Raw genomic sequence first — 27,494 nt, forward strand, 5'->3', positions numbered from 1 at the left:
GGAAAGGTCCTACTTGGTGGTGTATACTGGCTTACCCAGATCTTCATGGTTTGTCTGCCTTCTCTTATATGCAGTTAATCCACAGAACAGCTCACAGAGTGGTCCTGGTGAATCTGCCACCACTAGGTACCAGACTACAAGGTATGGCTCTCCAGAGGAAACCATTCTTACTCACTCTGCTAAAGAGAATGCGTAAAGGAAAGATAATTTTCATCATCTGTATTTGCTTCCTTACCAGCATCCTTATTTTTTTTTCTGGGTAATTGAGAACAAGGAGGTTAAAATTGCGAGATAAGGTGCAGAAGAGGGAAACTGTATCCTGAGAAATGAAATCTTAATACGAGTTTCAGAGTGACTTCCTGCTTTGTGATGATTATAGGTGGTGAGTAGGTGGATAGGTAAAACGTAAAACTCAGAAGATATTCATCACATTAATGCAAAAGTCATCCCACTGAAGAGACACAGCAGCAGGGAGGATGTACAAGAAAAGCAGCCTCATAATAAGTGCTGTTGGTCTCACGGTGCTTCCATTTTTTATGCAGCTGTTGACTTCAGAAGTTCTGCCTGTTAAGGCAAGGTCCTTTTGTGGTCAGCCTGGGCCCTTTGGGTAGGGGTTTCCTACCATCCTAATCTTGTGTTCTTGTGAGCAACTTAGCATTTTTCCATTTCTGAACAAGGAAGGATTGTAATCCTTCATGTTGCGATACCGCTGAAGGGAGCAGAAGGACAGGGCAGGTTGGAGGGGATTACTGTTGGAAGTTGTATCAAAGCACCAGAGTTTAGGATTCAAATGGACTTTTAAGTCTGACTACCCCAATACCCACAGGCCCCATTTCAAACTGCAGAGAAAAGAAAAATACCCTATTTTAAATAGTGAATTTTTATACACTATCTTTCATTAAATGAGTAAAAATGGAAAATGACAATTCAGCCCTCAGCTGAAAAGCATGTTAGATTGACAGCTCTGGGAGTCCTAGGCTTGTGCTCAGAATGAGAAATATATAGAGTAGCTATCCTTTATATACCTTATTCGTCTCTTGGAGAAGTACTTGCATTAGAGATTACAAGGTAGGTCAGTCTTCCTGACCTGCCTGGTCTTTGGTGGAGCTGCAAAGTGGAGTGGCGAAAGGAGGAACTCTTCTTCTATAGCTCTGGTTTCCTGTCCATTGCTTGCGTGACTGCTGAAGACAGAAAGAGCCATGAGGCAGCTTAGTGCACCCAGCCCAGGGAACAGAGCAAGGGGTTTTGAGCTGAGCAGAACAAAATGGAGTTTGTGCGTGTATCATCTGCCATGTTAGGACAAGACTTCCCCCTGAACGAGTGATTGGCAAAAGGCATGTGCTTGCTAAATAGTAAGAAGGAAGCAAGAATACAGAAACCATCTCAAATATTTTATAGTTTTGTTATTGGTTTTTGGTTTTTTTTAAATCTGTCTGTCATGAATGTTTGTGACTGAAGAGAAAAATGAGGTCACAGGAAAGACTCTTGACATATTAAGAAATTTCAAAAGATCTAGAGTCCTTACATTAATCTCAGTGTATAGGATGTGGTTCCTAGACGTGGAAGCCTAACAATTCAGTGCCTAGTCATGGAAACATCCAGGTTTTCATCACGTTGTTACCATCTCCCCAGTGAAGTTCTCTTCTGTTGCAGTCCGGCTTTTTGATGTAAACCCCAAAAGTCGCTGCTACTCCACTGGTCAACTCCCATGTCCAATTTGTGCAAATCTCCTTTGTTCTGCATTTGCATTTGATTGTTCTGTCCTCTTGGAGGACTGACCAGCACTGAATTTTAGCCTTTCCCCTCTCTGTCAGGTGTTACTGGAGGATGGTTTATCACTGCAGCCAGGGTGCTTGCCTCAAAGCTGTGTTTTTAATAATTCCAGCTTTTCTTCTTGTTGAACACAGGGTTGGTCAGCTGAGGATGTGGATGAAGTAAGGCACGGGTAATAGCTGGCAGTTCACTTTTCACCAGTCCCAGTCTGATGCTGGGAGCACCGCTACGGAGTGAAGGAGCTGCCATTAGCCACCTTGGTGAAGGGGGTGGAGATTGTCCAGAGTTCAGCGGAATGGAGATTTGCTCCTGTCCCAGTCTGTCACCCTCCCTTTTACTGAGGCAACATCACAGTTCTGTACCTTGTTCAAATGCTAGTATGCCATTCCTCTAAGCCTGCTGGGTTCCTTCTGCCACCTCACCTTCCAGTCCAATCAAATTTCACTTTCCTGTCTGGTGCAGAAGAGCAAGGAATGTCCTGGAAGATTTCTTGGGATGTGGGAAAAGGGGACAAGGGAAGGAATTAATAGAGCTTTGTCAAACAAAAGGCTGGTATCTTTTTCTTGTGTTATTTTATAGCCTGCAACCTTTTCGGGTAAAGCAATTAGGCAAAACAAAAAGGATTAAAGAGAAACAGAAATGATTTCTCATGCTGTTTTTTAAATGGATCACTTTGTTTTTGCTTTATCTTTTTTTTTTATTTTTATTTAAAGTCAAAGGCACTTGGGCTGCTTTAAAAAAAAACAAAACATAAATGAACACCACAAATAGCCATGTCAAAGAGTAATGAATCCAGCAGACAGAAGGACTTATGTCCAAATAAAAAAGGCAGAAAAGTGTAGGTTGGAATTGGTATTGACTGTGCAACGTGCACAGTGCTAATGGACCTGCAGAAGAAACAAGAACATTGCAGCCATAAAGTGAAAACCTGGTCTGCTGTGAATACAGATGAGAGTGGGAAAGACAGTGCTTTTATGGGGCTGCTTTTGCACACATGGCCTCTTGAGCTAGCCTGCTTATAAAGTCAGAGTGACAGGATGTAGATTAGCAATCAGCATCCTCATTTAGCCATTTCTCCCCAGGTTGATTTACACTGCTGTGATTTCTCTTTTCTTTTGTCTTTTCTTGCTAGCTGGTGACTATTTGCTGAGCCCATCTATTCTCTTCTACACTGTTTTTTTTCTGAGAGAAGCCATAAAAGTTAAAATGCTGGTCATTTACCCTTCTGTGTGTGTGTATGTGTGTGCTGCCTACAGTTCATACCCTAGTCTCTGCCACCAGCAAAGCCTCAGTCAGTAAGTCTTCCAGGAGAAGCAGTTTTGAAACAGCTGCCATGTCCCTTCTGCTGAGAGTTGTTTTTTCCCAGACACCCCATCGCTCAGATTAGGGAGGGATACTGGCCTGTATCCACTGGATCAATGTGCTGTATCAAAGCGTTGATCAACAAAATCCTATGAAAACAGTGTGGCACCCACAGCTTTCTCCTCCCATGTGGATCCCTTGAAAGGGAGTATCCTGTTAGGCGCAGAAGAGATTGTGCATGCCAAGAGCTGTAACTCAGCATCTGTTCGGGTGCCTGCAGGTGGCTGTGTATTATGTTTTTTTCTGCTTCAGCATTGCTCCTGGGTTACACACTTGAGCAGCTCCTTGGTGAAGGCTACCTAGAAGGGCTTTAGGGCAGGAAGGAGGACCACCCAGATACAACTGGGAGGGGAGATATGGGGGTCCTGGCATTAAACTTGTTTGTGTTTGGGGCTGAGATGTGTTCAGTACTGAAGTGAGACAGAAGTGTTCAGGCAATGAACTGTAACCCATCTGACACTGTTGATGAGACCGTCTTTGCACACTGGCAATGGATTTTAGGCTATTCTCTGCCATAGTGATGTGGGGCCTGCCAAATCTCACAGTATTACCCCTCTCTCTGTAGAAGCCAGAGATGGGGGCTTGGGTTAATTTTTGTACCCTTGCATACAGATAGCACATGGGGGAGCCTTCAAACTTACAAGGAACAGGCAAGGTCAGAGCTGGGAGAAAGCCAATAAGTTGCTGACCTCTTTACCTGTCTTTGGGCTATCAGAATAAGCTAAATAAACCTGCATTAAACTGTTTATAAGGGTGCAAAATGATAATCCTATGCAAACAAGTGCCATTTTTGCATATATAAAAAAGAGATGGATATCATTATCATTTTACGTTTTGGGAAACTGTGATATGGAGCAATTAAGGTACCTACAGTAAGATTCAAGATTACAAAAGTAATTAGTCGCAGACCCGGGCTGAGGGGGTTGCATTTACTTTACTGGGATTTAAATGTCTGAATCTAAGATATCAGATAGTTTAGTCATTAGACTCTTAGGTCACTAAACTACTTTTTCCATCTTGAAAAAGCTATCTAATGTCTTTAAAATAATACTTGCAGATCTCTACAGACATGGTGATATAGTCCTGGGATATTTGATTAGCAGTTCCTAGAGACAATTACTTATATACTGTGATAGGATAGAGATAATTCATGTCAGTTCCTGAGTTCCTTCATCTTCTCCTCCTTTCCTGTTTTCCCACTCAGAAGAGCACTGATGAATCACTTTGGCCTTTCAGCCATGCAGTAATGAAAAGCTGATTACCGTACAGCTCCCCACGGGTCAGCCTTTCCCTTATCCAGCATTGCATGCACTCAACTACCATTCCCTGTATGCCTGGCCAGAATCCAGGGGGCTCCAACTAATACATGGAGGAAGTTAGTAAAGATGTGCTTATAAGACAAAACTGAAGGTGTACAAGCCTTAACTTAAGGAACAAATGAACATTAAGGAAATGTTGTCTGGCAGTGAGAGCTAAAAGACACAGCGATTTCCCCTGGACCAGCGGTAAAAGCACAACGAATACTATTACTTGGAAATCTTTGCAAAGCTGCCTCATAGGTGTTGTTCAGAAGGTGTGTCACAGTATATCAGGCACAGAGCACCCTGTGCTACGGTGTGTGCAGTCCTGTTTGCTCTGCAAGACTATCCGCTGACTGCTCCAGTGGCAGTACCTGCAGGTGAACTGTGTGAGCACAGGCAGTTGTGTCATGTAAATTCAGCATCACTGCTGGGCTAATGAGTAAATTTGATTGGGGCTTCTTACAAAACAAGCCTTGACATATATGGGATATCACTAATTCAGTGCTTCACAAAAGTATAACAGTATGTATATGTTAAAAGTATACAAAATATGCCTTGGGATTCTCTTTCTGGCTTATATCACTACAGACAAGTTCTTTTTTCTGTGCCTTATCTTCCCCAGCTGCAGAAAACCCCAGATATTTGAGACTTCCCTAAGTCATAGAAGGGTTGCAAGGTGAAAGATTCATGAATCATTAAGAGCTTCAGGTTCTAGAATGAGTAAAGTTGAAGACCAGCAAAATGTTAATTTTTGTTAATCTTTCCCCTTCTGTTTCATAATTTTTCTTGAGCTTAATGGACATCCTGCCCTGAGAACAGGTAGAAAACCTGACCTAGTGATTGATACTTATTTTTGTGTTATCTGACTCATTTTCCTATTATTGCTAGTTGACACATAGTATTTTATTTTTCATCAGTACAGAAATGTGGGCAGCTTTTGGTTTTGTGTATTAATAATTTGAGTTTATATCCCCAAAAGAACAACATTGCCCAGACCTGCATTGGTTTTTAAAAATCCTTAAAGGTCAGAGATTTTCTTTTAAAATAGCAGTGACTTTCTGTCTTATGCTACTTTTCTATACCTGCAATGCTAATGCAATATGTGGTTGTTGAGACACAGTGCTGGATTTTTTTGTGGTATACAAGCAACCTTTTGTAGATCAAATGCCATAGTACTTGAGCCACTCAAGGGGAAAAAACTTTCTAGTTTCTTTGGCATTGAAAAGGTAAAATTATTCATTGCCCTTTATGAAGCACTAAACAAATGATGAGATTTTGTATGGTGTGTCAGCGATTGGCTGAATGTATTTAACTCAATAGTGATATGAGATTTACAGAGCACACAAGAAGGGAACCTTAAATAGTTTTACCCATTGACCTTTGCTAAGATAATAAGCCTGAATATCAACTCCTCACCAGTTAAATTGTGCACTAATGAAGTGACATTGGATACCCAGCTACAGGCGTGCTAGTGAGAAGTAATCCTAGTCACATGAGTAGAAATGTATATTCAAGAAATGTGAGTACAAAAAGTATATTCCCTTATCAAGCTTCGATGGCTATTTCTTATTTAAAAAAAAAAAAAAAAAGTGTAAAGAGAGTGCTGTTGAGCAGCTTAGACTGAAATCCAACAATATGAAGGAAATTGGCAAAAAAGTTGAAATATAATCAGGAGGCTGAAGAGAGGAATTATGGAGAAAGATTAGAAGAGTTCAGTACCTATTGCTTGGCAAAATGATAACCTGAGGGGAGGATGATGAATCAGCTCTGATGGGAGGACTGCCTTCCCAAGCAAGGGGAATTATTTAAGAAAGTTCATAGGACACTAACTGTGGAATATTGGGTTAAATTAAGAAAGGAAAATGGTGAATATCATAGACAGCATCCCAATAATGAGCTGTATTTCTTTTTGCTTTGTTTTGCTATAGCAGGAACCCTAGAGAAGGGATGGAAATCCCATCAGTTAGACGCTGGAAGTTAGGATGGCTAAAACAGCAGAGTATGGCCAGGCTGCTACATGCTTTAATGAAATGTGCTTTGTAAGAGGGAAGGAAGGGAAGGGAGCTGCATGATCTAGCCAGCTCTTCTGTTTCTAGCTTGTATGGATCTGTGAAATGTATGCCTCAGAATAATGAAAACCTGGAAATGTCTTCCAACTTCAAAAGAGCTATTTTTCTTTCTAAATCCTGCTAATGACTGGGTATGTTTTCCCAATTCGTGAGAACGTGAATAGATTTATAAGATATGCAAGACACTGATTCCCAAAGTAAATTTTGTTTGAGTCTTAATGTAATTACTTATTATACTCATAATGAATTAGGAAGGGTAGAATAGTTTATTGCATAAAAATAACAACATTTTGATACCTCAGCTTCTTTGCTAGATCTTAAAGAATTGTGGAACAAACTCCATGTTTAGGCAAATTAGAAACAATATTATGTAGCATATGTTACAGTATCAGATGAGAAAAGAATGTCATTAAGGAAGGTATTGTCAAATACACTGTAAGAAAAAGCTGTTGCCAGAAAACTTCAAATCCCAAACTCAAATCTCAATTAGAAGAGGTATTCACAGACTCATATGAGAAAGAGAAGCATAGGGAAGAGTAACAGGTGTCCAAGATCTTTCCAGGTTGCTGGTAAAGGACAGCCTAGTGTAAGGCTCATTCTCTCTATCCAGTGTATGAGCAGAAGCAAGTAAGTGTAGTGCTAACTGTTCACCTTTGTGGGAGGTGGAGGACAGAGGCTTTTCTGACTGCCGAGCTGTCATCCCAAATATTGCTATTCAGCATAAAACCCCAAAACAACAACAAAAATGCGGTCTGCCATTTAGTTCACTTGCATTTAGTCCTGCTCTGTCATGGACTTTGCCTGATCTTTGGCAAATCAATTAGGTTCTGATGCATAAAAGCAGTAAATCCTGACAAACCTCAGGGTTGCCCTGTGTAGTGCTTAGGGGCCCATCAGCTCTTAAAGTAAAATCCCAAAACGTAAGTTATGTGCCTACAGTGTGAAGAGGCTATTAAGTAAGGATGTTATTCACAACAGCCAGCACACTGTCAGTGACTGGGGGGAAGCAGGGACAGGGTTCAGGTAGCCAGTAGTGCATGCCAGGTAGAGGATGTGACAGTCCCCTCTCCTAGGTGCAGCCTTGATCCTGCTGCAACCTTGAGCTCGATGCCCAAATGAATGTGAAATTCACATTCTAAAACGCGCTTCAAGATTTAGATGCCAAATAGCATCGTATGTGGTCATACAGCTGCAGTGTGTTGATGAGGCACTTTGGTGCTCTGCCTAGTTGCTCTGCTTTTGCATTCTCTTCTTTCCATTAAACAGAAACTCCTTTGTTGCCAGACTCTAAATTGCTTGCAGTTCTGTGCCTTGATCTCTCCACATGTCTAATTGCTCACTGGATGTCCTCTGCTCTGTCCAAGAGTTTTGCAAGTGACTGTGCACCTAGATTCCTGTATTCTTTGTGTTGGCAACCTGGTACCTTGTGGAGGAAGTGCTAATGCTATGTTTAAAAGCTGTGGAAGCTTGGGAGCTTCTCAGACCGGCCATCTTTTATTGTGGGTTTTTTAAATTAGATTGGTGGTGTTCTGTTGAGCTGTGTCAGGAGTGAGTGAGAAAAGCACTGTGATTTCCTCTTCCAGATGCAGATGAAATTAGGGAAGTATGACAGTCCTGCAGCAATCCTGCTGGTTTTGGTGCCTTTGTTGGAGCACAGCTGTGCCCAGCAGCTGGTCTGGAATCAGGGAAGCAGGAAATTTGCACAGTTAGCAGATATAAATAGAGAATCTGTAACTATGAGAGATGCTTAACTCTGCAGTAAATAAATCCTAGTCCAAATAAAAGGCTAATTGAAATTTTAAAAAACTGTCTTGTGCCTCAATTCTTCCCCTTTTGAGTCTCTCTTTATCTGCAGAATTTGAAAGAGAAACAGGTGTTATATCTGAAGAGTCTAACCATCTATGTTTCAAGTGATGTCAAGAACTGTCCTCTTTCCTTTACAGATCTAGATTATTTTTAGGCTTGTGGATTATTTTCCAGTTTCCAAAGGAATTATTGGCCTCTTCATTATTTTAATTTGTTTGATATTCTGAGAATTTTTCAGGGCCTGTCTGATGAAGAGTACAACAAGGAGATGGCAGGTAGCTCTTTGATCATCCAAAAAGGGGGAACAGTAGCCCAGTGGTGGTGGAACAGTAGTTCAGGGCTTTGGGTTGTGTCCTTGCACTTCCGTGGCTTTGCAGTGTGATGCTGGGTGCACTGGCTCCTATTTCTGTCTCAGTTTCTGCTGTGAAAGTAGGCCAGTTCAAAAGGCATTCCTGAGAGTGTCTTAATGCTTTCAAATTGTGCTGAAGACTTCAAATAACAGGAATTGAGGACAGGAAAGCCATCCTCTTAGGAGACCTACCCTTTTCCCTCTTTGGTCAGAGTATGTCAGCTGCTTATTTTAGAAAACAGGATGTTCTTTGTGGTGTGGTGTAGAGCTGTGTCTAATCCTTTCCAGGTGTAAATTAGGAAAAACTTCTTTTGAAACAGCACTTACTGATCCAGAACTTGTGCAGACACGAGTGGGAACTTGGGACCTTGCCCAGTGAGTAGCGGTGAGGGCTGGTGGCAGTGACACTGTACAGAAAAATGATTGGGATTTGCTGTGTGTCTTTGCTTTCTCTTCCATCCCAGGAAGAACCACTCTGCTGTCCCTTGAAAAAACACATACCAAGTACTTCTCAGCACTAGTGGCATAAGTGAGGAGTCAACTGCAGCCTCCTTCGCCATCTAATGGCCTCAGGCAGCACCGCCACCTGCACCTCACTGTGCCCCCAAAGTGTCTGAGCAAGTGCACGAGCCCCTGGGGCCCACAGCCTCTGCAACCCCATCGCCTGCTCTGCTCACCCAACAGCTGCTGGCTTACTTGACCTTGCTAAATTCCTACAGGCACCCGCTTTGGGGAAAAGCTTTACACTCTTTTTATCTTCAAATAGACTTGAAATATATACTGAAGTGTATTGTTTCCTTAATACACCTGAATACACACAACTTTTCCACCCCCCCGGGATCCCTCTGTACCCTCGCAGCCCCTCCAGGAACCCTTAGGAGAAAGCAGAGCACGCTGTACCATACAGATGTTGTATTGCAACTCTCAGGAACATGACTGAGCCCAGTGTAAGAGCCTATGAATCACTTTATATTGACAACAGAGAGAAGTGGCTCGCTCTTTGTGCAAGAGAGGCTGCATGTCTGCTTCTGTGGGTGAAGAGCTTAACATCCCTTTTCTCCAGAGATATGGGGATTGATGGCTCATGTATTAAGCTATGAGCTTTTAAACTCTTGAATGACTCTGTTAGTTTAAGATAATAACAAGTTGGAGAGAGAGTTATATGAAGGAAGCATTCTTTCTATATGTATCCTAGGTACTCGTCTTCCATCACGTCAGTCTGACAGCTTTCACTGGCCCTCACTTTCACATTAAAAAGGGGAGTAAATTGAGCTGTCTTTGGTGATAGCGTAGAGTTAGTCTCTGATGAACTGTCAGAAGTAGATTCCAAATGTGTCTATGCCTGATGCATAACATCCTCAATACAAGAGTTGATTACGTTTTATTTTTCTGTTTGCAGCCTCCTTTTAATATATTGGTTTTAGTTTTGTAACAATTTCTTAAGCGAGGATCTAAAAATACGTTGTTGAAGAGAGGAAAATTACATTCTTTCCTACTTTCAGATCAAATAAAGGAAAATCACAAAATGTCTTGTTGAATAGATCTCAAGAGTCCTAATTTGTCCTTCTGCTTTAGATAATAGGCCAACATTATTAGGGGCTCAGTGGAAGCATAATAAAGAGGTCCTATTAAATATTGTTTCAGCAAAGTGGAGAAGGAAATACTGACCCATTTGGACTAGATTCCTCTCATTTTGGTGCATAGCAAGGCCACAAAGTCTGCCTATGCTTGAGTCACCAAGGAAAGTGATTTGGGAACTTTACCACCAGATCATGAGGCAAATGATAGCTGACTGAAAGGAAAGTGCTTTGGTTCTGGAATGGCTGAAATGTCTAGTAAATCGGTATCAGTGGAGTAATTTAACTGGTTTAACTCGGTAGCATTTCTATACTCCTCCAATGCTGGTAGTTTTCATCAGAAGTTAAGATGACATTATCAGTCCTCAGAAAATCCAAGACTGAACTTTGGCTTTATTATATTCTTTGTTGTGCAGTTTCTTATCTGTGACATAAAACTGGGAATCAAATCTGGCAGTTTGAGAAAGTAATCACATCCCTGGTGAAGATATATTTTGTCACTTAAAACATACGCTTTTGCTTCACCAGCAGCCAGTGCTGTAGGAGGCAGCATGTAATTAAATGTTGCTGAATAAGGTGATTGTCAATCCAAATTCAAGACATACAGGTCAAAGCAGCATTTTGTCCTTGTGTGCTGGCTGCTAAGCCTGCTTCAAAGTTGCAGATTCACCATTAGGTGGCAGTTTCACGTACTCTTGTATTTTCTTAATGTATGTTTTAAGTCTGAGAAGTTGCCTCTTCTCTTTCCAAACTGAGGAAATCTTAACTCTGCTTTCCACACCATAGGCACCTCTGTGAAATTCAGTATCGCAGCAGAGTTATACTGTATAGGTAAGATCAAGCTTTTTGCTTTTTCAGGACCCAAGAAACAGAAATCAATAATCCAGTAATTAAAGAAATGAACTGTGATGCTGTGGAAGGTTAGAACTGTGTGAATCCATCAGTTTCATCATTTACTGGGAACTGTCTTCAATATTTGAATACTTACCTTTGCCTTTTTATAACTTTCTATTCTTTTCAGAGAAAATGTGCACACTCCCAGACTGAGGGAAATCAGTAGTTCTCCTTTCTTGGTTTATGTTCTCCAGACACAACGTCCATATTCTTATTGCAATCTTATTAAATGACTGAGTTTCCTGAAGAGCTGGGACTAGAATCTATAAACAAATTTAATTCTGAAGTGTTCTGCTAACACTGAGGGAAGTTAGACTTTGAAATAAATATATCCTTGAAGTGCTATTTCAAAGATCACATGATGAAGACCTTGTTTTAAAAAAAAGACAAAGAGAGGCTAAAACCAATGGCTGCAATCCCAGGCTTCAAAATAAAAAAATGTAACTGCATCCTAGGAATGTTTATATTGATCCTTCAAACTTTATCTCATGAAACTCTCAGTGAACATTATATGCAGATATTTTTGTGCATTCAGGGTTTAGAAGTGAGAGATTGGTTTTTGCTCAGCATCAGTTTAAAAGTACTCCCATTGCATCTGAGAAGCTAAGGACTGAACAAGCTTCAAAGGCTGTTCTTCCTCTCAAAGTACAGTACCTCCAAGCCAAAGCTGAGCCACAATGACTGAAGCGTTATGGAAAAGGTTTGTATTTTGTAGGATTTTTATAGTAAAATAGCACCTGCTTGGTGCATAGCACACAGATTTCACTTTGCCTGGTTACTGGTACTGTTGATCAAACCCCATAGCTGTTGTATTCTTAGTTGCTCAGAGCTTGGCTTTCTGTTTGGGAAAGTGAGAGCTTTGCCTGTCTTCCTTTGGTTATGTTTTTCTGGTGTGTTCCTCCCTTTGTGGAGGTAGTATTCGGTCTAGCTGACACAGGAGGAGTGTTTATGCGATGCAAAGAAGAAGTGATATGCTCTGGAAGACCAAGTGGCTGCAGGTGTAACCGTGTGTTTCCCAGGAGAAAGGGTGCAATATGACTAGATACAACCCTCGTTGCTTTAATATCATGCAGAATGTTGTTCTGACATGATAAAATTGCTGTTAAGGCAAAGTCAGCCCCTTAACTCCCATTGAAGATAATGATATTGTGTGTTTGGCAGCACTGTTCATATTCTGTTTTGTGGTTTTCCAAAGTTGGTTGGAAATTGGAAGGAGAACAGGTTTGAAAAATATCACGAAATTTGATTTCTGTTTTACAGGTAGGAGTTATCTGATGTGCTCTGTTTATTGCCTTGTGCAGGTAGCTGGCTGGTTTTGCTGTTTTTTGTATAGACCTTTTGAACAGTAACAGGCGAAAGAAAAATATGAAAGATGGGGAAAAAAGAAATGCTGTATTCTGATGCCACAAACAGTAGGAGGGGGAAATCTGACAGGTAAAGTACATACAGCTAGCTGCTTTTAGATTATTTTTTGCAATGTACTTAATTTCAAACTGAAGGTGTCCTAATAGGCAGCTGTTACATTCAGGCTCAAACAGTTCCTGTCGTTATGAAATAATTTTTGTCTAAATCATTTCTGAAATTGTACAGGATCCTCTTGAATGTAGAAACCTCCAGACTATATGTTCTTCTGTTCCTTATATTCGCTTTGATTTAGCTTTACGTCTCTTGTGGGAAGGCTTCCAGATGGGGTCATGAATATTTTCCAAATTGGGGGCCATCTGAGGCCACCTGGGACACAAAGGCTTGATACCAGTTTCACATGAAGTTCCACTAGCATGCTTCAGCCCCAAATCACAGCTGTGGGCTTCCCCCAGCACTCTGTCCTTATTGCAGAGCTTCCACTGCTTGTTATCTCCTGTGCTTGGTTGTGCGAATCCTTTGAGATGTGGGCAGTTGTGAGGGGCACATAAGTGGGACTGCTCCTATCTGCCCGTGCTTGCCTGAGCAACACCTGAACCCTGCTCCCCGCAGCTGAAGGTTGCCTTTTCAGAGTTGCAGCCCGGCTTTCTCATCCCTTTCCTATGGATGCAGAAACAGTAGGGGTATAGACTGCAGAAAGCCCAAGAGAAGGGGTTAGATATCACTAGAGCAACAAGTTGTTGAAAAACTGAAAGAATGCCTTCAGATGCTGTAATTACTTCCCCCCCCCCCAGTTTTCATTGGTAATGATTAATGGCTTTTATCACTATAGAGAAATGCTATTTGAAAGAGTAGAAAATGACAGACTTTCTCCCCCTACCACTTTTTCGGGCTTGTATGAGGGAAGAGAAAAATTTTCATTTCTGAAGTAAACACAATTTGCTGGTAGGGCCAGTTCTAGTCAGGCTGTCTCAGAGCCTGGAAAACCTCGTGATGGATTTGCCACAGCCTTTATACACAGTTAATCTGATAGCCACGCTCCCATCTGCTTTTACCATGCTTTGTTAAATTGTGTTGGGCTCCATTCTAATAATCTCGCTTTCTCTGATACACTTCAGAGGTTTGGCCAAACAATACATGTGAAAGCATTCTCCAGTCCTCCAAACATACATTTGAACTTCTGGCCATCCCCCAAACTTACCCTGGCTTCCATCTTTGAATGTTCTCTTTGTTCTGATTCATTCCTTTCCTTTCATTACAGAGTTAACTCTTACTAGGTACCTATTTCATATGCATATCAACAAGAGCTAATCGCTGCAAGAGAATTGTGCATCTAATTACCTTTATGGGTAATTTTCAGCAAATAGAGAGTGATTAACTGTCCTGACCCTACCTGTGATCCCACTCAGCTAAATGAGATGGCTTTTGCAATTTATTCTCCTAGTTACATCTCTCCTGCACTTAAGAGTCTGGGAGAGATTTTAGGTAAAAGCAAGCCATTCTTTCCACTGTACAGAGCAGTAAGGCTGTGGCTGTTGACTTTATTATCGAACATCTAAATTTTTATTAGAATTCAGAATCTATTCTTAGAGATTGAACTTCCTGTCTGCCACCCAGGTTAGCAAACATGTCATACTTGTGATAGGTAGCTTTATTCCTCCCCCTGTCCTGGGCTTCCTCAGAGCACAGGCAGCCCTGCAAATCATTCTAAACAGTGATTTTAGGATGTGGAAAAACCTATCTTTAGGCTGAGACTGCAAAACTCCCATTTTTCTCTGTCTAAGGTATTTCTGAACTCTGGTCTTTAGGAATGACTGGTTGATGTTTGAATTCTTCACCTCACACCTGGGACAGGGATAGCGACTGTATCGTCCTTAGTGCTGTCCTGAAAAGTACGAGGGCTAACACTGATGCAGTGGGGGAACCAATTCTTCCTTGCTCTTAGTCTGTGTGACTTGGAGGTTTAGGTCATAAAGAGGTTATTCAGGAACCTAGAGAACCTGAGAACACCATGGTGAAATGAAGCTTTTTATTACCTGCCCACTCATTGTGAAGCTCCTTCCCAGGCAGTTAATTCTGCAGGTATGCTGCCTAGCATCAAGTGAAGAAGTTGTATGGAAGGTGATGTCATGCAGGAGGTGCAGTCACTGATAAGCAGACACTGAATTTTATGTTTGAGTCAATTTACACGTCTGAAGAAACCCTTTTCCCTGATGGACTACATTTAATCTGGCATAATTTGATGTAATGGATCAGAAATGTTATAACAAAATACATCACATCTGGTTTGCTGCTAGCAATCTGGAGACTAAATGTCCCTCTGGACTTTATTACAGTGGACAGAAGTGCTTTAGACAGGATAAATAACAGGTTATTCACCATCAAAATTCTTTTAACTTGGAGTTTTCCATTACATCTAGTATAAAGAGAACAATACAGGACGTGGGTACATTCTTACATCTTATCTATAAGTGGATGCAAATGTCTTGATACAGGGTAATGATGTGACTGCTTTCCAATTTCAGTTAGGAGCAGGAGAGATCCAAGCATTTCAGCAAAAGTCATAGATACTGTAGAAGGCGATTTGAAAATCTTCTGCACAGAAATGACATTTTCAGTCTAAGATACCTGTTGATTTCAGGATTTGACCTTGTTTGGAATTGGAATAGACTCAGGCCTCAGGAACTATCTCAGTAAGTCTACTGATAGAAGCAGCTGAAGAAGATTCAGCTTTACTTAACTGTGGCATCAGGCTGGTCCTTTTGGAGTATGACACTCTTCATTGTATTCTGACTGCTGCCCTGAACTTCAAAGTGAATAAAATGGGCGGCACAGTGGTGAATGTGAAAGTTTTAGGGTCACAGCTGCTGTCATAATTTATACATCTACAGTTCTTTTGACTGGAGGAGCTCATAGAATTTGCCAACACTGACTAAACTTTCACAGCTTCCACAAGAAGTAGGATTATTACCTTTTACAATTCCCATCAAGATCATTGGAGGCTCTGGGAGCTCAGAGAAGATGATGATGATTAATGGAACTTTCTTCTCCATGAATATAAATCTTTGAGTTTTGGACAGAGGGTTTGGGCTGGCTGCAGTTGTATGTAAACCCATCCATTGAATGCTAGTCTATGCGCTTAGAAGATCCTGCACCACAGCCTTCGGCATTTGAGATAGGCTTGTAGGAGTTTAATAACTGTATGATTTTGCATAATTATAACCAGTGTTTTCGACTATGAATTGCTAACTCTGTCCTTACCAAGAGATACTGATTTTGTAAGAGAGAAACTGCACTTGGTCATGTTTGGAGTCAGAGAGAGACAGCTCATGGACATTCCTTTAATTGTCTAAACAAGGAAATTCTGGGTAATTTGGGTCATCATTAGTACAGAAGCACCATACATGCCTATGCCAATTCTTTTTTTCTTCCTTTTTTTATCTGAAATTCCTTTTTTTATAAACACATTTCTTTACAGGTACCAGAGTCATACAGTGGAATTTGGTCTGCAGGACAATCATGTTTACAAAAGGCAGTGCCTATTACTTGAAAGTAGGACTTAATTTCTTATACCTGCTAGTGAAATCTAAAGGCTTTAACATGTATCTCTTGCTTCAGCCTTCATGATCTTGGCAATATGAACTGCCATCCCATGCCAACTACTAGTTCTTGCTTCTCTTTTCCTCTTTATCATGGTTGCAATAATTGGACAGTGGTTGCAATTAGCTGGATGAGCAGCCCTGGCCGTTGCATCTCTGCTGATGACTTCATTAGGAGTGGACAGAGCCTGTGGGATGCCTGGAAATCAGTGTCATCATTTCTGCACTATCTGTGCTGCATTGACTGAGTGTTGCTTTCAGGCAGGCACCACCCCGGGATGAGTGGTTTTGCAAATGTTTTTAGGGAAAGCAGCAGCTCTGCGATAGGAGAAGAAAAGGCTCTAAAAGGACCTTCCCCCAGGTCCTAGTATGGTAAACTCAGCTTAGTTTATCTTATATTTTAAGTTTGGAAGTTGTAGTCTGAAACCCCAAATTAGATGTTATCCTGTATTTTTCCACAGCATGTATGCTGTTGTTACCCTCCTCACTGCTACCTGCTCTGTTGTATCAGGCTTCCCCCAAAGATGACCTATTTGTCAGCCTTTGTGAGTGTTGCGAAATTCCCATTTCCATGAAGCTGCTTGCCTTACATTAGTTATAAATAGTTATCTAGCTCCTCTGCTTACTTATTTTTAGCATGGCAGTCTCTCTCTTCTGGCCCTTCCTAAGTCAGAGTTTTCCTGGGTTGAAGAATTGTTGCTTTTTCAAAAACACCATGGTATACCTATGATTTTTGTAGACAAGTTTACCCTACAGTTTGTAGACCCGTGTTTTCCCTCTGCTCCCTGTCCTATTAATGCACCCCTTCCAGGACTTTACGAAGTTCAGGGTTTTGGGGCTGTCAGATGAGAAAAAGGAAGAAAAGGAAATTAAGGGTTGTCTGGTCCATGCTGTGAACCTTCCTTAAACCAACAGCCAGAGGCAATATGAGTTACTGTTTTTCTTTCCAGTATTCAAAAATCAGAACTGAGGGGAGGTTGTTTGTGCTTTCACACAAGGTTATGAATGTAGTTCACATTACAGCCTTGCTTTTCAAAGATGGAAGGCTGGCGATAACTACCTTTTTAGTAGCTTTCCCACATCTGTGGATTTTATAGCAGAGCCCACATCTCCTGGAAATTCGGGGAAGTAATGAAAATTTTACTGCTGAGAGCCACCCTTAGAAGCCTTTCAATTTTCACCTGAGAGTCAGCAGCCACTGGGAGATGTTGGCAGTATGTGACACACCAGTTCAGTGAGAGCATCGTGGCTTGTAGGAGAAAAGGACTGAAAGCACAGCAGTCGGATGTGTTTAGTAGTGTCATAATATGTTTGCTTCCTAACTGTAATTGTTCTGAGATGATTCAGCAGGGGTAAAGAATTTGCCCAAGGACATACAGTGCCTGTAGGAGAGGAAAGTTTTGAATCTTAGGTTTCTTCAGTCTTGACAACATGCTGTAAGCAGCATGCCCATTAACGTGATAACTCACAAGACAAAATCTTTTCCATCTCAGATTAGTAGCAGCTTGGAGGTGTAAGGTGATGTCTGTGAAATGGTGCAATATCCAGTGAAATCGGTGCATTCTGGCACTTGTCATAGAATAATCATGGTTGAAAGGAATCTCTGGAAGTCTCTGTCCCAACCACCTGCTCCAAGTGGGGCCAACTTCAAGAGCAGAATCGGTTGTTAAAGGCATTATCCAGTTGAGTTTTGAAAATTTCCAGGGGTGGATTTTCTACAGCCTTTCTGTAGCAGTGTGTGGCTACCCTCATTGTGTAATTTTTTCCTTATGATTTTCTGGAATTTCCCTTGCTGCAACTTGTGTCTGCTGCCTCTTTTTTTTCACTGAACACCTCTGAGACAAGCCAAATTCCATCTTTGCTGTAATCCCCCTTTCTTAGTGACTACTGAGAAGACAGTGATCAGATGCTTCATGCAGCTTGACAGTGCCATGAAGAGGACTCAGAAATGTTTGAACTAAACAGAAGTCACATCACTTTCTAAACTGTATCACCCATATAATGCAAACTCTTAGGCTATCATTTTAGTAGCAGATTTCCCCATGCCTTCCCCATTACACTCCTTGGCTTTGAGGAGCAATTCTTCTTCTACCCTTAGCCTTCTTGCCAGAGATTTCTTCCCAAACAGTTGTACACAGCTCTGTAAATGTTAGAGTGACATTTGGAGTAAGTTTGAAGAGCCCATGTGCTCCTTCTTGGTTCCCCTGCGTCTCTGCCAAGCTTCAGTATGGCAATATAGCCTCACTCATCACCTCCCAGGGCTAGCAATAACATTTACAAGTTACAGTTTCCTCTGTCTGCAAATATTTCCACTGTGCTACTCAGTGCTCTTACAGCTCCTCCCTAACCCAGTTCTTTATGATTACAGCCTGAAGAAGGGAGATGCAAAGTTTATTAGATAACATTTACCTTTCATTGTGGATTAAAGGCTTTTTTTTCTTTTTTTGGAACTGCCCACCTGACAACACCCCTTAATTAACTTACCCTCTTTTGTGTGTGGTGATGACAGGAGAAGAGGAAGCACGTACCAAGCCTGAAGCTGATGGAAACTGGTACATACTTCTTTGTAGGGTAGCCATAGGTTAGCCTTGGGAGCTGGAGAGTTGGTTCATTTCAGAAGTTAAACAAAGCTAGAATCTAGAGTGCAAAGGCTTGTGAGGTTGATTAATGGAGGGAGATTTGGGATCCTGCATCCTAATATGCCTTCTCTAGGTCAGTTTAAAATTTAGGTGGTCTCCATTGAAGCTTTTGTTGTAGATAGTCAAAAATCTGGTGTGATTTTCCCTTACAATGGTGAAAGCTTCACAGTTTTAACTAGTTCCTTGAGATTTCACCCACTTTGAGCTGAAAATTCTCAGGACCGATTTACAGGATTTTTATAATTATAATTATAATTATATTTTATATAACCTCCTTATAATATTGAACTAGAAAAGCAAGGTGTTAATTTTGGATTCAGAAAAAAAATAATTGTGTAGTTCTGAAATAAATTCAGAATTGCTTCCATTCATAACCAAAGTCATTTCAATGTCTAAACTTTATGAATCAAGCTAAATTTTTTTTTGCCTGAAAAAGGACGTTATAGTACTTGCACTGAACCCTGCACTTCCATACAGATGTGTTGCTGGGGCTTTTAGTTTGCCTTCTTTGCCTAGATTTTTGTATGTCTTCCATTTTGTGGATACTTAGGCAATAATTTTTTCTGCAGTAACTTGATATTTCTGCTTGTGTTTGGAAAAATCACAAAGGAAAGGGATAGGAAATATATAAGACACTGGAACAGGAGGAGACAGTGGTATGGAAAGGGAAATGGTGAATAGGGTATTTATTTTGTTCTGACTTTCTAGAGAAATAAATAGGTGTGGTTTGCACTTCAGGAATTCTTCAGGAATTTCTTATTTTATATGAAACAACCTGCACTTCTGGGCTATTTTCAGACTTAAATGTATGTTGAAAGTAATGAAATGTTTTAAATACTGTTATGAAATAAATTTTGCAAGGTTTTGAAAAAATGTTTTTGATGAAAGATATTCATCTGGATGTCATCTGGCCTATGTAAACATCTGCTAGCAATTTTTGTCCATAGCAGCGGCCTTATAAGTGACAATTATTATTACTGCTCCACCAGTATTCTTGCATCCCTGAAAATGTGATGAATGCTTTGAAGATAGCTCTATTATCTCTCTTGTTTGCTGCTCATTTGGAAATATTTTGTACACATTGTACTGATAAGGGTATCTTATGTAATTATTCTACTTTTAGTGCCCGTTTGGTCTTAACTGACATATGCTATTCAAGTTGGAGCATTTGACTTTAAGAAAGTAGTATACAAATCAGAGAGAAGCCAGAGGTGAGAAGCAGAAGAGGCAAGTTTTAGATAATAAAAGCTAGGAGAAGTTGAACGAAAGGGGTTTACTTAGTCTAGAACAGAGTGAGGGAACGAGGGAACTAGGGTAATGGTATGCTGAGCTTCAGGATACGAAGGTCCTTTTGTAAAGCAGCTGTATAACCACTGGGAGTAGGGAAGGAAGGCATCATCTTAATTTGAAGCAAAGAAAAATTGGGAGTGATGTTGCAGAAATACTTTGGTCTGTGAGGGAGATTAAGCACCGGCAAAACCAGTCCAGGTTATTTACATTTCTGTGTTTGTCTGTGTCCGAGATTTTAACTGTTTTATCTTCATGAGTTTCCAGTGCATAACAACTGATGATAATGTTATTGACATCTTGTCAGGCTGAAATCTTTAAAGCAGAATGGCTTTGTTCTTACTAGAACAATAAACCTATCAGTGGTTGATTAGTGGTATTATTTGCAGGGTATTTTGCTAGACTAATAAAACCCATTCTTATTTCTAATGTAATGGTTCTCTTTAGGCAGGTATTTAAAGATGGTTTTGCGTTCTCAGTTGTTGTCCCTCAGTGCTAGTGAATTACATTGAAATTCCTTTCAGTTGTTCTGTCCTATTTGGCAGGCTGAGTAAGGGGAGGTCCAGTGGCACCTAAATGGGAGACATCCAGGGAAAATCCAATTTGCTGCAAAAGGTGTCATAGTGCATTTAGTAAACATGGACTTTTCTTTTGGGTCAGTGAGAAGCAGTGCCAGAGCATGGTACTGCTGGCTCCACACCGCCTGGGCCCTTAGGGCACCGACAGGCCCTGCCTGGCCCCCAGGGCTCCCCCACCCTGCCCACGGCCCAGAACCACATGTCAGCCCCCTGGGGCCATCAGCCCCTGCCTCAGCGATGCCGCAGCAGGGCTGGTCTCCAGCTCCCCACAGCCCTGCCTGGCCACGGGCCCTGCCGAGCTAGGCCCACGTCCCATCCCTGCCACCGTGGCCCTGCCTGGCAATTGCGGCACCTGATCTTAGCCCTGGCCTGCAGATTGAGTTCCCGGCCTGACCCCAGGCCTGCCTCATCGCCATGATGTTTCCTGGGCTCTTGGTTGGACCTGGCCATGATCTGCAGGTCTGTTGTGTTCACCTCCTTGGGTGTGTGGGACAGCCCTGGGCAGCGAGGGCCCGGCCCTGGGAGCCCCGCAGCTCCCAGCTCTCACCCTGCCAGATGACGTGCAAGGTCGTAACAGCTTGTGAGCACTTCAAGTTCCCATGACATTTTTTCCACCAAAAAAGGAGCATTATCTTCTGCGACCTAGTTAGATTTCAGTCTGAGTGATTACATTTGGGCTCCCCAAATTACTTGACAGACTTCTGTTGTTGAAATTCATCTGTATGGAATCCACTTGGACAGGAATGAGGATTTCTTTTTCTTTTTTTAGGCCTTTTTTTCAGTTCTGGGGTTTTTTGTTTGTTTGTTTTGTTTGTTTTAAGTATAATTTTGGTTTTCAGAAAATCAAGGCTGGTTTTGTTTGTGGCCATGTGTCTGCTAGGGGGTATGGGAGGGAAAGAGGTGTGCTGTGTAATGCCTACAGGGAAGTTTTATCTGGTTTGTGGATACAAAGCTTTGGCACTTTTTCTTTAAGGATATTTGAATTTTTGCGAGAAGGTGGAAGCGTTTGATCTATATTCCCCTTTAGTTTTGAACCAGCATACGTGTTTTCCACACTTGCTCCTTGCCAGGTGTCTCGTGCCTCTCCAGCTGGTGACACTTGTCTCTGGAAGCTCTGCTCAGTGGGAGCAGGTGGCAATAGCCGACTCTTGCAAATGTAGCTAGGGGGAATATGTCATGTGCCCTGAACTGCTGTCGTTGGTGACTTCAGGTAAACTTTTTGTGAAGGGAGGATATTTTTTCCTTCCTCTTGCACTGTTATCTTTCTGGAAATTTCAGGAAGAAAGCTATATTGTAATCTGGGAGGCAGGGGAAAGAGACCACAGGGAAGAACAGGAGACTAAGGAAAAACTAAAAGGGAGAAGAAAGGAAAGAGGCAAAGAATGGAGATTAATACAAGAGAAAGGTTAGAAAGCAGGAGAAAGAACATTAAGAACTCTTGAATATTTTTCTCTCTGTATTCTAAGAATATGCCTGTTGCCATCTCCCCAGGAGGTTTATACAGAGTCTTGCGGGGAAGCAGCAGTGAATTGCTCCTTTGGATGCTAAGTGTAAAATTAAAGCTGGCAGGGTCTCAGAGCACAAGACTGGGAAGCTAATCGCTCCTAATAATATATTGATTTTCACAGATCTCTGGCATTATGTCAGGGCGGTTTTGAATCAGCACCTGGTTTCTTCCTTTTCCCATCTCCAAGCTAATGGCAATGAAGCTTCTGGCTTTGGGATCGCAAATAAATGCCGCTCTGGATCTTTTTGTCTGTACAAATCTGTGGGTCTCTGAAACATGGTTCCAACCCCTGCTCCTATGCATGTCTCTGTGAGACATCCAAGTATAATAGCTACCCTAAAAGTAGAAGGGTGGAAGGAATGTGCATGTATTTTAAACTTGGATAACTGTGCTGCTGCCTGTATTTATGGTGCTGAACAGAAGCATTACAGTCCCATTGCTGCAGATGGCCGAGGACAATCGAATGTATGCCTGTATTCAGGCAGAAGTCACCAGCACAGGTGCCTAGGAGGCTGAGGTCACCTAGTTGTTGCCAGGTTACATTCAACCCTGAGCAGATTTGCTGTATGTGTTGCTCAGCTGTAACATGCCTTCCTCAAGTTTTGGGGACTGACTGTCAGGAAAAGGAGATAGGTTTTATTCATACGACAGCTATTAGGCAATACCCTTCTCTGAAGGGGTATTTTTGTAGCTGGAGGGAATGGTCTGCTTGCAAGGACATGTGCTGAAAAAGCTCCCAGATACTCCAGATGGTGAAGACTTGCAAAGTGAGAATGAAATCTCTTTATTTTTAAAAGATGTCAAGTGCATAGGTGGTCTGAGCTGGGCCAGGCTCAGGTCAGCACAGGACACACGAAAGAACAGAAACTCATCATCTCCTATGGTTGTGCGGAGGCTGTTTCAACTATTTCAGGCTATTTAATTTTATCTGCTTATTGTTACAAGGATTCATTGCTCCCTGTTTGTAGCAGACTGGCCAGACAAGGGACAGTAATACCTGATTTAGGCTGCTGTGGCAGTTGAAACACTGTCTAGACTTTTGTGCCATCTTCAGCAATTCTGGGTGTTCTTCAGGTCCTTCTTACATAACTACAATAATAATGGTTGGGATTTCTTGTCTAAGGACAGTAATTTTCTGGCAATGGGATCAGTGGAGCTGAAGGACATGAATTCTTTCTGAAGGGAAGAGACTCATTATTACCACGCTTTCAGTTTGTTGTCTTCTAGTGTCTGCAGAAAAACTCATGTTTCCAAAGCACCTAACGCATGGCACTGTGGAGAAGGAAGCAGCAGAGCTGGGGCACTTGTGTCAGCTACTCCCACTCATAGTCCTGATATCCTCCAACCCCCTTCTCACAGCTATTGAAGCACTAGGGCAGGCAACTGTTTCATGCAAGGCACATCTGAGCTGAAGGCGTCAAAAGAGCCATTTCATGCTTGACTGCATTTTCTAATACAATCCGCAGAGAGAGAGAGAGGAAAGAGAGTAAGAAGGGTTTGTGTGTACATACGCATTGCCTTTGAGTGTATGTATAATATACAGTACATTTAGTTCCAGCTTGCAGCTGTGGGTGGCAAGTAAGAGGTGCAGACGTGAGGGGAAAGAGAACTGTGCTTTGAAGAGAAGAAACCATTCCCACAACTTGAAAAAGAAGGTTTCTTTCCTTCTCTGTTTCTTGGCCAAGTGAAGATGTGAGTCCCCAGGGCAGCACTGACAGCTTGTACCCAGAAGATATATGTATGGCTGAGTGGGTGTTGTCTGTAGAGAGCTTTGTGTGTACAGACCATGACAGTGTGTGGGGAGTGTAGCTAAGAAAACTGGTGAATAGGGATGCTGTTCACAGCCATCTTATTTTAATGGTGCTCCCAGGAAAGTTTTCTTCTTAATGCGTTTGTATGTCCCATGACCAGAGAGGTGCTGCATACCAGCTATTAGCGCGGTGGGTCGCTGCACCAGCACAACCACAGTGATCCTCACCAAATGTTTTGTAACCATATACAGGTGTCCTCTGTCACTTTATCAGCTTGATACTTATATCCTTATTTATCACCTCATTTGCATATTTATTACACACTGCAGTTCTGTTACTGGCTATTGTGGAGCCAGCCATGGGTCCTTTCCAGCATGGACATATGGCTGTTTCTCAGTTTCCCCTCCATCTACCCTACTCTAGTATCTAACATTTAGGCATTGAGAGGACGTAAGGATTGGCTCTGCCAAGCTTGCTGTTTCCCTCTAGAAGTTCCAATCCTGTCAGCATGAGTGGCCTGGCTGGGAAATACAGGACAAAGGGGTGAAACATAAGGAGAACATCTAGATTCCAAATACATGTTGTTGCAGTTGGTTAAATTAGATGGGGTGTTAGCTTTCTGGGGTGTGTGCAGTGCCTGGTGAGAATCCCAACCATTTGAGAAAACTGGCTAAACTGGATGAGGCACTGGTAAGAGTGCTTTACGGGGCCATCCTTCCACGTGCCTAGGGAGCTGAACTGGTCTTTTTTTTAACCTCTGGGATTTTTATATGCGGTTTTGTGGTAGAAGTCCTACATGGAGCAATCTCTACAGCTCTGCCTTTGGTAGGGGTGGGCTGTGGGGAGAAGGGATGCTCTGATTCATACATTAATATATTTATGTAGATTTGTAAATTTTGCAGATAAAAATGCTTTGGAGCATATTCCTGGACTGAAACAATGATTGCCGTGCTGTAGTGGTTGCTGCAGTTCGATCACAAGACTTTAATTCTACCCCCTTAGAGAAGAATATCAGTTTCTGCAGGCAAGACCCTGAACAAATAGAGAATGTTAAGTACTATAACTCCTTTCCTCAGCTGAACTTCCCATTTTCTTTGACATCCTCAGAGATGATAGGAAAATATAATTTATTTCCTTGCTGTTTTTTTCTTTTTCCTCCTCCTGGCTTTCATTGTGCCTCCATCTCCTGACTTTTAGTGTGTTTGAATGGCACTTAAACTTGCAATGGAGTTTGGTTTGTTCCTTTCTTCATTTGCATTGCAGTGCCATCGGTTGTGTCAGCAGAGCTCTACTAACATTAGTTGTTAGTAAGGAGGGGAAAAATATAAAATCACAAAACAACACAAATCTGACGTAGAGAAGACCTGTTAGGAAACTTGCTTCACACAGTTGTTTTTCTTTCAAGTGCTAGCAATGGAATGAAATTCCTCTCTAAATAAGCAACAGCTCTTAAGAGTACTGGCAATAAGAACTCTGAGCCTTCAAAGGCAAGACTAAATGGTCTAGTAGAAGTGTTGTAGACATTATTTAAAGTAGTCATTACAGCTAGTGCTAGGGAAGGCTGGACTAATGGAAGAGATTGCATTTTCTGGAAGGTGTGAAAAATGGAGGCTTTGCCAGCTCATTATTACAAAAGCGCCCTGTGCTAACACACTTGTTCTTGGGGATTGTGTCTCCATGAGCACTGCTGCCTCCAGTTGTGGTGAATACCATATCTTTGTGTTTGCTGCTCATGCTTGCCACATAGGGTTGCTGGATGCAGTTAAACAATTGCTGTGGTTTTCCCCAGTTACATATCTTTCTGTGGCGAGTGGTATGGTTTCTGTAAACTCAGTGGTCTATCATAGATGTCAGGGTTCTTCAGGAGTAAAGATCATGCAGAGGTGTAACTTCTTTTCAATTTTTGCAATTGTTTGCTGATTCCTTGCAGAGGCCTCTATCTTGAGCTATGATGGCAGCATGTACATGAAGATCATCATGCCTATGGTCATGCATACAGAAGCAGAAGACGTGTCCTTCCGTTTCATGTCCCAGCGCGCTTATGGGCTGTTGATGGCAACCACCTCACGGGACTCTGCAGACACTCTGCGCCTGGAGCTGGACGGAGGCCGTGTCAAACTTATGGTCAATTTAGGTATCGTATAAAAACCTTCCATTTCCCCTTCACTATTAGTTTGGGCTTGTGATTAGTGGTTTTTTAAATAATTTTGTTTAATTTCTGTTGGTTTGATTGGATTGGATTGATTTCTAAAATAATTGCTGAGACCTTCATAATGGTATTCCCTTGCGGAGAGAAATTCTCTTCTGCATTGCTGCATGAAGATTTGCTGTCGGTTCTTCGTTACGGACAGTGTTGGTTTTTAAGTCTTTAAGTTTTTAAGTTTCCTTTCTTGGTCTGGGACTGGTGAGCTCTGTGTGAGACATGCTGCTTGGTCCATCTTTTGATCAGTTACATCCCTCATTCATCCAGCATCACTCAAAACAGTCAAAGCCAAACATGGGAGGGAAGCAAAATGGATATGGTCGCAAGCAGAAGTCCTGTGAATCCCATGCCCTTTACAGAATTTGGCAGCGTTTGATACAAATTCATCTATTTTACTAATTTGCTAATTATTTCTATTTTCTAATTGCTATATGTTTCAGCCTTTAGGGCTTTTTATATCTAGTAAAAAAGCCTGGGTTTTTTATTTATTCTGTCTTTATTAAAATGAAGGCAACAATAATAGAATTGCACCACCCCCCATCCCAAAGAGTTGTGTTCTGTCTCCTTAGAGTTACACTTTCCCAGAAAATAATAAAAAAAGACAATTAGAAACAAGTCCAACAATAACAACAATGAAAAAAAAAGTTGGGAGTGAATGTACTATTAGATTAGCCTCAGTCCATTTTCTTGCCAGTCTTCAAGTACTGTACTGAATGACAAATAGCCTTTTCAAAGAATGCAAATACACGAGTTGAAGCTTTCTTTCACTTTTCAGTCATGCAAATTGTTGCTTCATGTGAATCCAGGAATATAACTAAGAAGAGTTTCTGAGTCAAAGAAACAGAACTATCATGATAGTGTGAAATGTTAAACCTCTTCTAATATGTAGGGTACTCTATATGAAGATGTGTGCATGGTCTGTGAAAGCTTGTGTCAGCTTTCCAAATTCTAAGCCCCACTGGAACAAGCTTTTGCATTTTTTGACCTAACAGTATCAGCATCTTCAAAGCCCTGCTGTGGTGATATCAGGAGCAAACCATGTAGTGGCTTTGTTTGTAGAGGGCAAAAAAAGTATTATACACCCATACCTGTAGTAATGGTTCTTGTTTTTTAACTCCTGTCCCAGCTAGATATGGCAAGTTTATCAAGGTCTTGCTGCACCACAGATGAGCTTGAGTGGTGATTTTAGGGTTCCTCACCCTCACCTGAGCAATATGTTGTCCAGCAGTTGTCCTCTGGAACTAGCTTGTTTTTAAAAATTGCTTCTAGTGTCTTTTTGGCTTTGAAAGTGCAAGTCAGACCCTAATAGCTGCTTTTGGAATAAGAAAGTGAAGAGAAGAAGATGCATTTAAACAAGTTCATATCTCTTAAAAGCAAAGAGTCTCTACCTAAAGGCCTATAGAAACCCTTGCTTTTTATTAAAAAAAAAAAAAAAAA

The 27,494-nt window shown here is 41.5% G+C and overlaps 1 protein-coding gene across 5 annotated transcripts in view; it reads left to right on the top strand.

Moving 5' to 3' along the window:
- Positions 1-27,494, top strand: part of NRXN3 (neurexin 3) — a 1,034,251-nt gene that overhangs the window by 296,690 nt on the left and 710,067 nt on the right. For all 5 annotated transcript variants that reach the window (XM_009280739.2, XM_019472456.1, XM_019472458.1 and 2 more), the window contains one exon: positions 25,785-25,988. In XM_009280739.2, coding sequence (XP_009279014.1) covers positions 25,785-25,988 — 204 coding nt within the window. The remainder of the gene's footprint in view (positions 1-25,784; positions 25,989-27,494) is intronic.

The sequence above is a fragment of the Aptenodytes forsteri genome, unplaced genomic scaffold, assembly GCF_000699145.1.
Source record: "Aptenodytes forsteri isolate BGI_AS27 unplaced genomic scaffold, ASM69914v1 Scaffold193, whole genome shotgun sequence".
Classification (NCBI taxonomy): domain Eukaryota; kingdom Metazoa; phylum Chordata; class Aves; order Sphenisciformes; family Spheniscidae; genus Aptenodytes; species Aptenodytes forsteri.